Raw genomic sequence first — 15,821 nt, 5'->3', positions numbered from 1 at the left:
ACTATTCTTCTTTCTCAAAATCAAAATCAGCCTATGAAAAGTGTTTCCAAAGCTGGAAAAAGCGTTAGCATAAGTGCATTGTACAGAAAGGGAACTACTTTTAAGAAGATCGTATAGAATAAATATTAAAAATAAATACAATATGTTTTATTTATCAAGCCTGGAACTTTTTGAACACATTTATTTGTCAATTTTGTCAATTTCGAATGGGGAAGTGTAAATATAATAAATTGGCACTGCTTCATTTTCTTTATTGGGATAATTTCAATAATAATAATAAAATTAAATAATAATAGAAATTAAGGACACATTATTAAATTTTTTTTTTTTTGGGGGGGGGGGCATATTATAAAAAATAAAGTAAAAAATATGTTCTAAATAAAATTATTATTATAAGAAATAAAGTAAAGAATATGTTCTAAATAAAAAAAATGTTCGAAATAAAAAAAATGTTCTAAATAAAAAAAAATTCTCAAAAAAAAAATTTTTAATTTATGTTTTAAATTTTAAATGTTTTTGTTAGATAATTCACATAGATGGTGCACAGGCAAGATTACCAAAAAATAATCTATTTAATAATGGAAACGTTCAATACAAGTTATCAATCCGTAGCAATACGATTGTATCCAATCTTGGATATTTCGAACCAATAAAAACATTAAGTGGTAAATCTAAAGCAATCCAAATAAAAGACGTTTTGAATAGCACCGATCGCATTAGTTAATTATATTTTTATTTATATCTAAATGCTCCAAAAATGCTACTTAAAAAATTTTTTTTACGCAAAATATTTTATAAATTTTATTTCTTTAATAATTATTTTATTTTTACATTATGATAATACTAATAAAATTCAAGCTTTTTACATTTTTTTCACTATCATGCATTTACATGTTTCAATTTTGGAAAAATATGTTAAAACCAACTTTTCTGAAATTTTTAATAATAAGTTGAATAAAATTATTGGTTGTGGGTCGATAACAGATGGTTTATTTAAGCTGGAAGTTCATATTCTGGAATTTACCGATGATATGTATAGCGATCTAGATTTGATAAAGGGAGATAAAATTAAAAAAATAGGATGCATGCAAAGTAACGATAAAAATATTGATATTTTTTATTAATTACTTTTAATTTAAAATAATTATTTTTATAAAATTATTTGCGCACGTACGTATGTGTTCACATAATTTTGATAATTTTATGATGATTTTATAGCTGATCCGCCATATTTAATAATTAATGATTTGAAAGAAAGAATATAAAAAAGAAAGAATATAAAAAAGAAAGAAGGACGTATGTCGATTCCTCTGCTATTAAAAGGAGTAAATACTCCTAGAAAAAGAAAACTGGATGGTATAAAATTACAATTATTATTATTATAATTTTATTATTTTTTAAAACAAATTTTAATATTTACATAATAATACATAATTTTTTTTACGGAAGCAGAAGAATTACCAAATAAAAAAGATGGCACAAAAAAATTATAAAAAATGTAAATATTAAAAAATGCAAAAGCACAGAAAACATCGTGAAATAAAATATATACTTTTACCAGCAATAAATTAATAGCTAATGTGACGTTCTGAGCAATTGCCGTTCCTTTGAAGAGCCAAACGTAACATATGAGCGCACGCACTCATATCTCTATCATATGGATCGGAAACCTACTATGAATTATTACTTTCTGTTTTGTTTTTGTACATAATGTATTCATTTTTTATCATTTTATTAACAAATACAATACTGGAATTCTTGTTCAATGCATAGTTGTATTCTTGTACGCAGCATCGTAAACTCTTATTAATATGAGTTGCGCTTTTAGGTGTTCGAATGCTTAAATAATTTCATTTTTTAATGGATCCACATTTTGATCATTTGCATCATAAACTTTTAACAAATACAAATAAAAATCTTTATTTGAGATATTATTAAAATTATTAAAATTATTATTATTTTTAAATATGTACATAACCAAATTATTAAAATAATTAAAATTATTATTATTTTTAAATATGTTTAATACATAACCAAATGTATTCAAAGAAACAAATTAAATTTACCTGTCTGATACTCATGGTGCATAATATGTATAAAAATATAAATGAGCATTCCGTATAATCATCGCCTGGAAGATTTCTATGGGATAAACCTTGTATTCAGCTGATTGGAACAAACGGTAATCTCGCAACAGCTCGTCCATCAATATGTTATTGAATATACTTAACAGTGCCGTAAACGCAAATCCAATAGCAAACATGGATTTCATTTTTACAAGAGATAAGTCTCGATTATTATTCTTTAATCTTTCCTCTTCGCGTTCTATCTTCTTCTTCTGCTGCTTGTCCAAAGAGTCTCCATGAGCCTCTTTTCTTTTTTCCACTGGCAAACAAAATCACTTTATGCAGATATTTTTTTGTATATACAATTCCTCATATAATACCTCATAAATATCTTGAATACCTCATAGATATTTTGTAGACTTACATTTTTTACTCTGCTTTTCAACTTCAGCCTTTAATTTTTGATATTTTTCAGTTCTATACACCATTAACCATGTCAAACCTAAACAATATATATAAAATAAATATATTAGAACAAATAAATAAATTAAATAAATTATTTTGTTTTTTTTTCAACTTATAAATACATTTATAAAAATATTGCTTTTTATGTTTTTTACCTTTACCCAATAACGCTGTACATATACTGATAAATACAATAAGGATGGTGTCTGCCCACATATTTGGGAATAAATTTTTTATTCGAAGTTTATATAATTCAACAATTAACACCAAGAATTATTGTTAATTCATTGAACTTCTTTTCCGTTAAAAGTGACTACGTATGCACTGTACAATATATAAGTCACGTTGTATCAGAATTAAATTATGCACTTCACGATGCTATTAAATACATTCGTGTTAATTCAGAATATCGGATATAGCGTGAAATCAGTCTTCTTTTTAACAAACTTGCACATTGCTATCACATGCAAACATTTGGATTTTCAGATCGAATAACCTCTTTTCGATTCGATGACTATCACTGACGAAGCTATTATAAAACAGTACAGTGATAAATTACAATACTTGTGTACTTCCAGTACAGTTGGATTATTGTTAATTCATTGAATTTCTTTTCCGTTAAAAGTGACTACGTATGCACTGTACAATATATAAGTCACGTTGTATCAGAATTAAATTATGCACTTCACGATGGTATTAAATACATTCGTGTTAATTCAGAATATCGGACATAGCGTGAAATCAGTCTTTTTTTTAACAAGCTTGCACATTGCTATCACATGCAGACATTAGGATTTTCAGATCAAATAACCTCTTTTCAATCCGATGACTATTGTCGTAATGTAAGGTTCCTATTAAAGAATAAAACTTTTATTTCTGAATGATACAATGGTATGATCTTATTTCTTAAACCGCCAGTATGCTAATGACGCCGGCTCGATTCATTATCGGTAAGTATGCGGAGTCTAAATGACTCATACGTGCGCGCCATGCGCAGTAGCGGGTGAGAGCGTCGACGGTTGACCGACACCTCCCCGGGTTAAACAAAACAGTCGTCTCAAATTTTATTGAGTTTGAATAAAAGACGATCTGGTTTTGCTTGGGAGTCGCTTGGCTTATGAGTATATGTTACATGTTGCGTAGGTGCGCTATTTCCAAAGCTACAATTGTGATAACAGTGTCCGCATAATGATCGTAGTATTTTAACAATTACTTTAAATAACCCTATTTTATATAGAAATACAATTAGCATGCCTGCAAGGGCGATGTATCCAGCATATGCCAGGTATTCATAAAATTTTTCTTTCCATGTTTTTATTCTTTGGTGATGCAATATCTTATCAGCAATATCTTGCAACTCTCCGAGTGTCTTACCCATATGCTGCATACTTTCTTTATCTAATATATTCACGGTAAATAAATCTTTAGGAATATCAGTTTCTTGAATAGTTAAATTTGGCAGGTTAATTCTAGCATTGATTATCTCATAAGATTTCGAATTGTTATTTATTATATTGCTCGGTCTCATTGTAGCTAAAAGTGATATTCCTTCACAGTCAGGGGCTATGGTTAATATTATATTTCCGTATATATCTTCGTGCGTTGGAAAATTATCTTTACAGAGTATATGTAGAGTTTCAATTTTGGGAGCTATTCCGATCCATTGATTACCCGACTGTAATTGAATCCATACTGTGTTTTGAATAGTTGCATATTTTCTTTCACACGACTCATCGCTATGTTTAGTAAGTATGTTACTTAAACAATTATCTCGATAATGAGTAGAATAATCAGGTTGATTTTGCTTAATTAATTTTTGACCATTTAGTATTTTAGCATTATCTATTTCGCTTTGAGATATCGGAATAAAATGTAGCCGCATTGGATCTAAGAAGACTAAAGGATTTTTATTAGATATGATAGAATGAAAGATCCATCCATGCAAGGGTAACGATATAATTCTTGTTAATTCTAAATACTTATCTTCTAATAATGGTATCTTAACTTCTATTAACGCACGTTTGTCATTTAACGCTATGTTGATAGTACAAATATTTATTAATGCTAAATAATTAGTTTCTTCCAGTTTAACTGGGAAATTATCTACATGTTCGTGTTCTCTTAGTATTGAAAATAGTCTCTCAGGTGTTAAGACATATGGTTTAATGATACCACGTTTAGCATCGAATATCAAGTCTTCTACGTTATGTATTTTTTCTCGTAATTCGTTAAGGGCAATTTCTAAGTCTAGCATAATTTCATCAATTCTTATGTTTAACTCGTTAGTTTTTGATAAATCTCGTACTTTATTAAATTGTTCATTTATACGTACAATTTGATCTCTTGATCTGTTTAACATTGCATTATTTGCATTAATCGCATTTAAGATGATGCTTGTTTGATTGTTAACATAATGAATTATTGATTTTTGATCGTTATAAAGACGATCTAACTCATTATCGTAATAGGTAGCATCTGAGATATCCAAAGTATCAAACAATGTTTTGCTTACTTCCCCTACGAAATCGAAAATCCCGCGCCTTACGCGTGAGGAGTTGTTAAGTCTTATGCCCGCTAAATAGAAAGCGTTGCGTAACTCTCCCCTGACGTTGCTAAGATTTTTTATTCGTTTTAATAGTCTCTGATAAGAGGAGCATGCAAACTTAATATGAGACACCTGTTGTTGACGTAAACATAAGTCAGTGATTGTTTTGAGATATAAATTGTTTATCGTTTCTAGTTCTTCTACAATACGAGCAAAGTCGTAACCTATTACAATTTTCCATTCTTTGTGAAAGATTCGCGTTTTGCCTAAATATTCGAAGAAGATTGTTTCCGTAGCACCGAGTTTTTGTATATTATATTTGTTATCTTGTGTTCCGTTAGCCGTTAAAGTCATGATTATGAAAATGATTATAAAAATGAGCAATAATGGAGTTAGCAGTAAGTTCGTTCTTTTATCCTTCTTCATCTCCTTCATCTTTTGAAATTATTAAATCTCTATGTCTAAATATTTTTACATTAGTTCTATGATGAGTAACCAACCTTCCGTGTTCATTCACGATAATAGATTGATTTGGAAGAATCCTTTCTACTTTATATGGTCTTTTCCATCTAGCTTGAAGTCCTGAGGATGTATAATTTCTAGTTAGGACTTTGGAGTTGGGTAAGATTGGTTCGAGATTTTCATATGAGGTAGAGGGTTGTGAGTCAGTTATGTTTTCTTTCGCTTCCTCTAAAATTTGTTCGTGTTTATATTTTTTATTCTGGATTATCTGTTCGTATGTCTCGTCTTCGTCCATTTCCTCTAGGATCGAGTTCGGCTCATATCCGAGTTGTAATTCAAAGGGTGTATATTTCGTGGTACGATTGATTGTCGTGTTATAAGATAAGGTAGCTTTAGGTAATACTATATCCCACGGCTCTTGTTCGTTAGAGTAATGTCTAAGATATTCTTTTAGTATCGCATGCGATCGTTCATTTTTTCTGTTTGATTGAGGATGATAAATTGAAGTTAAAGTTTGTTTAGTTTTCATTTGTTTTAGAAATGAATCAAATTCTTCAGATAAAAATTCTTTTGCATTGTCAGTTAATATTTCTCTAGGTTTACCAAAAATTCTTAACCATGATTTCCAGAACGCTTTTATTATCGCGGCTGTTGATTTATCAATCAGAGGTTCGCAGATTAAATATCTAGTTAAGTAATCTTGAATTACTAGTATATATTTATTCTCGTTTGGCGTCGGCTCTAATGGTCCAATTATGTCCATTGATATTTTTTCATTTGGTTTATTGGGAATGTCGGTCACTTGCGGTTTATACTTTTGTCGCTTAGTATCTTTATTTCGTTGACAAGTTTCGCATGTGTCGATGTAGTCTTTAACGTCACGTCCCATATTGCTCCAGTTGTAATATTTTTTTTATTTTAGTTAGTGTTTTGTCAAGAGCGTAATGTCCACCAAATTCCGAATTATGTGCATCTTGTATGATCTGTTTCTTGTCGAGCGGTTCAGACTTTGATTTCAAAATCGTGAGATCTGATTCGTCTTGCAAAAGCCAAAAAAATTCTGAATCGTAATTTCGATCCATAATAATGTTTAATTTTTTTGAATCATCGAGAATTGAGTTTATGACTTGTCGTTTGTATTTGTCGGTTTCATTAGGGTTTAAATAAGTTACATTTTTCTCTTGAATTTCAGGGGGGTTTTGCGTGTATATTAACGTTGGAGCTAAACGTGATTTGCCTCTAATGATTTTTAATTGGGTTTTTATTTGAGGTTTTCCTTTATTTTTTTTCTTCCTTGATTTCTTTTAATGTTTCGTTTATAATATTTAAAAATTGTTTGTCTTCCAAATTCAATTTATCTTTATTTTTGTAGAATTTTAAATATTCTTCAAGTTTGCCTTGCAATTCTCTTACGGCGGTATTGATTTGTACTCTAGAAAGCGCATCGGCATTTGTATTTATCTTTCCTTGTTTATATATTATTTCATAATTGTATTCAAGCAATTTAAGTCGCCATCTCATTAAACGCGAATTAGGGTCTTTAACATTCATTAACCACACTAAAGGTCGGTGATCTGTCAAAATTTTAAATTTGCATCCGTAAAGATATTGATGAAAATGCTTAGTGGCCCACACTATTGCCAATAATTCTTTCTCCGTAGTCGTATATCGAGTTTCCGCTGAGTTTAATGTTCGTGATGCGTAGGCAATTGGTTTATCTTTTCCTATAATTCCTTGTGATAATACAGCTCCTAATGCCGCATTGCTAGCGTCTGTAGTTAGAATAAAAGACTCATTCCAATTAGGGAATTGCAATAATGGTTCACTAGTTAATGCATTTTTTAAAGATTCAAACGCGTTGTTCTGTTTATTTGTCCATTCGAAATTTTTATCTTTTTGCGATAATTTTGTCATTGGTTTTGCTAATTTACTGAAATTTGGTATCAATTTACGATAGTATGAACAAAGTCCTAAGAATTGTTTGACTTCCTTTTGATTTTTAGGAGTAGGATAATTTTTTACTTTGTTAACTCTATCTGGATTAGGCTTTACTGCTTCCGAGGATATTATGTGTCCTAAATATTCTAATTCCGGTTTTATATATTCGCATTTGTCAGGTTGCAACTTTAATCCGCATTGCCTGAGTCGTTCAAATAACATTTTTAAATTTTTATTATGTTCTTCGATTGTTCGTCCATATACTATTATGTCGTCAATATACACAAAGCAGTTATTTCCGATTAATCCGTTTAATCCGCGGTTCATCATACGTTGAAATGTAGGAGGGGCATTTTTGAGACCAAATGGCATTCTGGTATATTCATAGTGACCCTCATTCGTTGAAAAAGCTGTTTTGCAAATATCGTCTTCTTTCATCCCGATTTGGTGAAAGCCTGAGGTAAGATCAAAAGCGCTGAAATATTTAGTGTTACCTAATTTATCGAGAATTTCGTCTATATTAGGTAGTGGGTAATTATCTTGTATTGTTTTTTTATTTAATTTTCTGTAATCTATTACTAATCTCCAATTTTTTTCTCCTAATGCGTTAGGTTTTTTCGGTACAATCCAGAGCGGACTGTTATAAGGACTGTCACTGTCGCGTATTATCCCTTTTTCTAACATGCTTTTAATTTGTTTTTTTATTTTTTCTTGGTGTATAGGAGGGTATCAGGGTAGTTTTCATTCCAAAGGCGGGAAGAACGAGCTACACCAAGGCAAAGGATTTCAGGCCAATTAGCCTAACATCGTTTCTCCTTAAGACATTGGAGAAGCTGGTGGACGCGTATCTGAGGGAGACAACTCTGTGGAGTCAACTTGTGGAGTCATCCTCTCCACAAGAATCAGCACGCGTATCGTTCGGGCTATTCCACCGAGACTGCTCTACATCAGACGGTAGCGTTTATTGAGGAGCAGCTGGAAAGGAAGGGCTACGCAGTGGGTGCTTTCTTGGACATAGAGGGCGCCTTTAACAACACACCGCACGAGGTAGTGTGTGAGGAAGCCGCCAGAAGGGGTGTCCCGATAAAGCTCGTTGAGTGGATCCGGGGCATGCTAGGGAGGCGTGTGATGACTTCGCTGGGAACTGCGAAAGTCTGTGGGTGGGTGGGAAGAGGCTGCCCGCAGGGCGGAGTACTTTCCCCACTTTTATGGTGCCTGGTAGCAGACGGTTTATTAAGGGCACTGGACGACGGAGGCTTCACTGCACAAGGCTACGCGGATGACGTGGCAATACTTGTGCGAGGCCCGTTCCTAGAGACGCTTCTAGAGCTCATGCAGGGGGCACTGGAAGTTGTAGAAGAGTGGTGTCAGAGGACAGGGTTAGCGGTGAATCCACTGAAAACCGGTCTTACTGTCTTCACTCGCAAATACAAGGTGGGCACCATTGTGGGACCCACTCTTGGAGGAGTAAGGTTAGTTCCGACCGAATCGGTGAAATATTTGGGAGTTATCCTGGATAAGAAACTGCTTTGGGAGGAGCACCTTCGTAATCGGTGCAAAAGCTTGTGCCAGTATTTTTGGACGTGTAGAAGGACCTTTGGCCAGACTTGGGGCTTGAAACCGAGCATGATACACTGGATCTACACAGCCATACTTCGCCCCAGACTCACATACGCAGCCGTAGTATGGTGGACTAGGGTGCAAAAGAAAACAGCCATAGTTGCGCTGGAGCATGTCTGGGCTCTGATTTTGAGAGGGGCCCTGGGTGCTATGGTTACGACACCAGTGGCGGCGATGGGCGTAATGTTCGGCATCGAACCATTTCATCAGGTGGTGGTGGCTGCTGCAGCAATGGCGGCATACCGTCTGAGATGCGAACTAAAATGGAAGAAGGGAGCCCCACATACGAGGCTGCCGGAAGACGTTCTGCTGGATCCGATATTCGAGATGCGACAGGACAGAATACCTACTATTCGGGCTTCTGATAGGCGCTTCAAAGTGCATATACCGAGGCCGGAGGAGTGGGAAAAGGAAGGTGGAAACTTAGGGGCTCGAGTGCGTGGAGGAAATGTCTGGTATACGGACGGCTCCAAGACGGACACGGGCTCCGGGGCCGGCTTCTTTGGCAGTCGAGAGGGATGGAAGGAGAGCATTTCTCTCGACAGTTATGCCACGGTATTTCAAGCGGAGATTGTGGCTATCCTAAGCTGTGCTCAGACCGTACGGAGTAGGGTAGAAGCGGGAGAGCACATCAGAACTTGTACGGACAGCCAGGCAGTCATCAAGGCGCTGGGGGCTCCGACAATAACGTCGCGGTTGGTTCGGGAGTGCAGGTGCGTTCTGAACGAACTAGCGAGAGAGAGAGAAGTTACCGTTACCTGGATGCCGGGTCACTCGGGCATCCAGGGTAATGAATGTGCGGACCAGCTGGCAAAGGCGGGTTCAGAATTAACGATGGTAGGACCGGGGCCGGCCCTGGGAATCCCCTTTTGTTTAGGAAAGGGGAGGATCAAAGAATGGCTCCGCAGAGAACATCTAAAACACTGGAGAGTGGAATCTGAGTCCAAATGCAGACAGGCTAGAGCTCTGATGAGAGATACTCCTATTAGAGAACTGACTTGGAGCATAAGGGCTCTGAGTAGGAAAGATGCCAGGACAGCGGTACACATACTAACGGGTCATGGCACCTTAAACTACCACATGTACAAGCTTGGGCGTAGCGATACATCCAAGTGCAGGGCATGTGGAGACGACAAGGAAACAAGCCTTCATGTGCTCAGCGACTGTCCTGCACAGGCAGGGTTGAGACACAAGATGCTGGGCTCAGCACTACTTGGACCCGAGCAGATCAGGAAACTGCCGATGAGGGATCTGATTCTCTTTTGGAGAAAAACAGGTCTCTCATAAGTAAGTTTATGAGGGGAGGCACAATGGACAATGTCTGGGTGCCGCGGGCGGTGCCTCGAAAGAGGAACGCCCCCCCGTTACAATAATATTATTATTATTATTATAGGAGGATATCGATATTGTTTAGTCTGTACAGGAATATTATCAGTTGTTTTTATTTCATGCCGCAGGATTGGAGATAGCGGTAAAGGATTTTCAGGTAGTGTAAATATATCATTATAATTTTGTATTATTTCTATTAATTCTTGTTGATTTTCTTTTAAATGATCCAGTCTAACATTCTTCATTAAATCTTTTATTCTTTGTTGATTAGCTTGCTTCGGTTCAATTTGGAAAGTTAGTTTCTCATCATAATTTTCTATAGTATTTATTTCATTTAATAAATGATTTGGTATTAATGGTTTATTATTTACGTCAAGTTTCGCGAATGCTCCAGTGTCGTTTTTAAAAATTACTAATACATATTTGTCTGGGGTCGAGTTACGTCGCGTTTTTTCAACGTTGCCTAGTTTAAACTTATTATTTGTTAATGAGAAATCGTGGGAAAAAAGTACATCAGTTCCGAGAATTCCATTATCATCACGCAAAAATTCGTCATGCACTACTTGTATTTCGTGTTCTTTGTTTTGTAAAGTTACATTAATTGAATAAAGGGTTTTGCGCATAGTACTGTTAACGCCTATTATTTCTATTCCTGGCCCCTTTTCATATTTTTTGTTCTTATCTAGATGTTTTTCACTTACGATTGTAATTTCGCTGCCGGTGTCGATTAAAAATCCAGTTTCCAGTAGTTCGTCGAATTTTAGTCGAACCATTGGCCTGATTGTTTCTCTTCTGCCGCTATTTGAGCAAGCGTTGACGATGTGCCTGGCGGATTGATTGTTGGCTGTCCCCGTTGAAAATCCATATTTTTCTGCTTCCATTGCTTGGTTCAGCATTCCTCTTCTTTATGTCCATAGCGTTTGCAGAAATCGCATTGCACGTTGGTTTTGAATTCTTTTTTCTTCCATTCTTGTCTTCCTTGTCCGTGGTATCGTTCTTTATTAGGTTGATTATCGCCTCGAAACATATTGCTGTATCGGGTTTCGAGATCATACATACGAGCGTATTCAAAGGCTTCTTGTATCGTGTTGATTTGTTTGCAGTGGAGAAATATTGAAATGTCTTTTCTTATATTGCGTTTAAAAGCTCTAATGGATTCTTCTCGTACAAAATTTTCGCGTATTTCCGACATCGTGGTTCCGCCAAAGGCATAAGTATTGGTATTTATTGCAGTTATAATGTCATCGTGAATTTTGCTGAATCTTTCAATAAAGTCATCTGTTGCTTCGTTTAGACGTTGTTTACAAAGATCTCGCTTCACTGATAATGCGCTTACATCGATGGTTTTTCCATAAAGAAATTTGACTTTTTCTATCAATTTAGGAATTGATGAAACAGTATCGGCACGTACTGCTAAAGCTTTTCCTTTGAGTTTTTGTGAAAGGATCCCGAGTAGCAAATATTGATGTTGATTCTGGATTAATATTGTTTGCACGCGTAGAATCATGTTAATAAATTGTTCCGCGTTGGTTCCGTCAAATTCAGGGATCATAGGTAGGCATTTTTCATACTTGTCTATCTTATCTATTTCTTGCGCTTCTGTCAGTAATTCTTCCGGTAATTGAGGGTAGATTCGCTCTGTTATTCTACTCGCCGGAGGAATTGGTTTGTTATCTAATCGTGCTTCAAGATTTTGTAATTTATCATTGACTTTAATTAATTTCTCACACAGGCTGTGTAATACAATTTCTGTTTGTGTCATTGCGGGAGATTGTGGTCGCGACATTTCTGGAGCAGTCGTGAAATCTCTCTGCAGGATTTCGCTCAGAGTTGAGTCCGTAAGACTTACGTTTGTTCTGCCTTGTCTCCAAGATGTCCAAGAATTGTTCCGATCCAGTTTTGCTGTCCTAGCTGTCGAATTTAGTCGTGACTTCGCAGATCGCTTTGTTGGATCGCAGGTTCGTTAATATACAGGATATCGTGAAGATTCTCAAAGAGATAACTAGAAAACACTAGTAGATTGTCCTTCACTTTCGACAAATGTCAATATCCCGCACAGCTGCCACCATTTATGTCGTAATGTAAGGTTCCTATTAAAGAATAAAACTTTTATTTCTGAATGATACAATGGTATGATCTTATTTCTTAAACCGCCAGTATGCTAATGACGCCGGCTCGATTCATTATCGGTAAGTATGCGGAGTCTAAATGACTCATATGTGCGCGCCATGCGCAGTAGCGGGTGAGAGCGTCGACGGTTGACCGACACTATCACCGACGAAGCTATTATAAAACAGTACAGTGATAAATTACAATACTTGTGTACTTCCAGTACAGTTGGACCAGTTGATAATGTCACCGCTCTATAGTTACCTTCGGGCCCTTTTATGAATATTATTAATATTTATTCAGAGCTGTGTTTACTTTCTATTTAAAAAAATCTTTTCCACTCATGCACAAGCCTTAACATATATTTTTTTTTTAAAGTACAAAGTAATTATCTGCAATTCTCTCTTTTTTTTCTTTTTTTTTCACATACTTTTATTTTATTACTTTTTTTATTTCACGCTTTCTCGCTTTTTTTAGATTTCTTTATTTTACGAGATTTTCATATTCTCTTATTTACCCGCTTTTTGATTATTTGCTTTTCATTTTTCCATTTTTTCATGTTTATTGCAACGTGAATTCTTTGGATATATTATATATTATTTTATTGGATATATTATTATATATATTATATATTATATATTATTTTATTGGATATATTATTTTATTTCTTTTCTCAGAGAATATAAATTGAAATCAAGCTAGTGTTTTATATTTGCTTAAATTAACCATTACAAGTACAAGTTTTTTAAATTTTATAAACGGATTCTGTATAGAGAATATTTGATTTACAAATAGAATTTAGTTATGTTTAGTTGTGGTTTAAATTTCAGAAATATAAGTATAGATATCTAGCAAATCTCATTATATAATTACAAAGACAATATAAAATAAGTAATTATAATGTTCAAGGAGTTAATGATAAATAAATAAATAATATGAATGCACTAATATGTATATATATATTATTATATGATATGTTGGATATTATTTATAAACTTTATTTTACAGCACAATATATCAAATTATTATTGTTTATAAAATAAAATAATTTAATAAAAATACATGTAGAAATTTAATAAAATGTTAAAAAATATAAGTATGAAAATTTGTCATTAAATCTATTGGGAACCAGCTTTGGAACCGATTTTTAGGAATTCCATAAATTTGTAGGATTTACAAGATAGGTTTTTGCTGACAAGTTTGGGTATTGCATAATATCTTTCAGTTTGTCGCGAGTTTTCATTTAGTATAAGTTTCATTTGTGGCAGGTAATGGCAAGAAACTGTTTCTTTATATGCATAAAGAAATGGATTGGTTCATAAAAAGATACATAAAGAAATGGACCAATTAAATACCTTATATACTATATATGCTTATGCGTTTATGCAAGTTTATCTGGATAGGCTTTAACTTAGTGTTTATTCGACCTAATTTATATTTTATTAATTTTTATAACTTTATATTTGAGCTTTGGAAATATTACTAAAAAAATAATAAATAACAAAATAATAAAATTATACTCTATTTACCGTTACAAATAATTTTAAAAATTAAATTAAATTTTATTGTTGTATATACATATATATATATATATATATATATATATACATATATATATATATATATATGTATATATATATATATATATATATATACACTCACCCGAAAAAAAAGCGGTACACTGAAAATGTGGGAAAAATTCATCAAATTTCAACTGACGATAACTTCGTAAATAATAAAGATAGAAAGTTCTATAAAATATGGAAATAAAGCTAAAAATCTCTACTTTAAAAATCAATTTATTTCAATGTTGCAAAATAAATTTATTGAAAATGGCGGATGACAAAGCGCGAGCATGCAAAATTGAAAAATAATGGTTCGAGTTTGCGACGGTGCACGGTATAAACAAAAAATTGTAGCTTATTGGGATCAAAAGCGTACGAAAGTACAGAGTCTCCTCTTTAAAATGCTTTTTTATGCATCTCGATACGATGATTTTTCGCCGAGAGATTCGCATTTGAAGAAAAAGGCAGATTCTTACTTCAAATGCGAATCTCTCAGCGAAAAATCATCGTATCGAGATGCATAAAAAAGCATTTTAAAGAGGAGACTCTGTACTTTCGTACGCTTTTGATCCCAATAAGCTACAATTTTTTGTTTATACCGTGCACCGTCGCAAACTCGAACCATTATTTTTCAATCAATTGTTTTGCATCCGAAGGAGATGTCTGCAGATCTTTTGTGATTTCTCCGCCCTGACTTTTTGTTTATGCTCGACCGCACATTGCGAGAAGAGTGCTTGATTTCTCTTGATCTTTTTCTTTCGAGACGCGTTACTTATTCGTACGACTTCGTCAAAGTAAACAATAATTAATCTTTTCGCATTGAAATTATTGGTCAATTATGGCGACGATAAGTCCTGAAAAAGCTGCTCAAGTTGTAGCGTTAATTGAAGATGGGAGAAGTCGAAGGTACGTTGCTGAGGCACTTGATTTATCAGTGTCAACCGTGCAACGTGCTTATGCTAGGTACTTGGAGACTAATTCTGTCCAAAGAAGACCTGGTTCGGGACGTCCTCGTTGTACGAATGAAAACGATGACCGATTTATTGTTTTAAATTCATTAAGAGACAGACATCGAACGGCTGTTCAAATTCGAAACAATTTAAGAGATGTCCGCGAATGTAATGTATCCGTTGACACTATTCGAAACAGATTAGCGGAACACGGTCTTTTTCCGCGCAGGCCAGCAAATGTACCTTCGCTTATGCGTCGCCATCGCGTAACTCGACTCAATTTTGCTGTCGAGCATGCAGGCTGGACATATGCAGAATGGAGTACCGTTCTTTTTAGCGACGAATCTCGTTTTTGTCTGTATTCTTCAGACGGACGAGAACGAGTATACCGTCGCGTTGGAGAACGATTTGCAGACTGTACTGTAAGTGAGAGGCCTAGCTACAATGGTGGCTCTGTAATGGTTTGGGCAGGAATTTCTGCGAATGCTCACACAGATCTCCACTTTTTTGACGCAAACATGAACGCAGATGTATACGTGGAAGACGTACTCATACCGTACGTTGTTCCGTATGCGCACTTCATCGGAGAAGACTTTTTGTTTATGCAAGACAATGCTCGATCGCACGTTGCGAGAAAAGTGCTTGATTTCTGCGATGAAGTTGGCATAAATCGACTCGAATGGCCAGCAATGAGTCCAGATTTAAATCCCATTGAACACCTATGGGACAATATTAACAGAAAAGTACGAAATCATATACCTGCTCCTCAGTC

General features: G+C 34.5%; 2 protein-coding genes across 3 annotated transcripts; one reads left to right on the top strand and one right to left on the bottom strand.

Annotated features, from left to right (window-relative positions):
- Positions 1 to 499: 499 nt before the first annotated feature.
- LOC105668590 (calcium load-activated calcium channel-like) lies at positions 500 to 5,656 on the bottom strand. Of its 2 annotated transcripts, XM_067354463.1 has the most exons (3): positions 2,687 to 3,575; positions 2,491 to 2,568; positions 500 to 2,385 (listed from the first exon to the last, which is right to left on the bottom strand). In XM_067354463.1, the coding sequence occupies exons 1-3, from the start codon at positions 2,745 to 2,747 to the stop codon at positions 2,078 to 2,080; spliced, it is 447 nt and encodes a 148-aa protein (XP_067210564.1). In that variant the 5' UTR covers positions 2,748 to 3,575; the 3' UTR covers positions 500 to 2,077. The 2 variants fall into 2 exon arrangements, 1 of the variants encoding a protein (XP_067210564.1); XR_010890084.1 differs by lacking the exon at positions 500 to 2,385 and having other exon boundaries at positions 2,492 to 2,568; positions 2,687 to 5,656.
- Positions 5,657 to 8,604: 2,948 nt separating this feature from the next.
- On the top strand, positions 8,605 to 10,383 carry LOC136999331 (uncharacterized). Its single transcript, XM_067353043.1, has one exon. The coding sequence runs from the start codon at positions 8,605 to 8,607 to the stop codon at positions 10,381 to 10,383; it is 1,779 nt and encodes a 592-aa protein (XP_067209144.1).
- The last annotated feature ends 5,438 nt before the right edge of the window (positions 10,384 to 15,821 follow it).

The sequence above is a fragment of the Linepithema humile genome, chromosome 4 (assembly GCF_040581485.1).
Source record: "Linepithema humile isolate Giens D197 chromosome 4, Lhum_UNIL_v1.0, whole genome shotgun sequence".
In the NCBI taxonomy this organism is placed as follows: Eukaryota; Metazoa; Arthropoda; class Insecta; order Hymenoptera; family Formicidae; genus Linepithema; species Linepithema humile.
This window is presented reverse-complemented; position numbering and strand designations above follow the sequence as displayed.

Excerpts from the sequence above, each read along its gene's own strand:
- LOC105668590 (XM_067354463.1), bottom strand. The coding sequence starts at position 2,747 with ATGTGGGCAGACACCATCCTTATTGTATTTATCAGTATATGTACAGCG. Across the intron at positions 2,569-2,686 it reads TACAGCGTTATTGGGTAAAG|GTTTGACATGGTTAATGGTG; the intron begins GTAAAAAACATA and ends TATATTGTTTAG. Across the intron at positions 2,386-2,490 it reads TGAAAAGCAGAGTAAAAAAT|TGGAAAAAAGAAAAGAGGCT; the intron begins GTAAGTCTACAA and ends TTTGTTTGCCAG.
- LOC136999331 (XM_067353043.1), top strand. The coding sequence starts at position 8,605 with ATGACTTCGCTGGGAACTGCGAAAGTCTGTGGGTGGGTGGGAAGAGGC.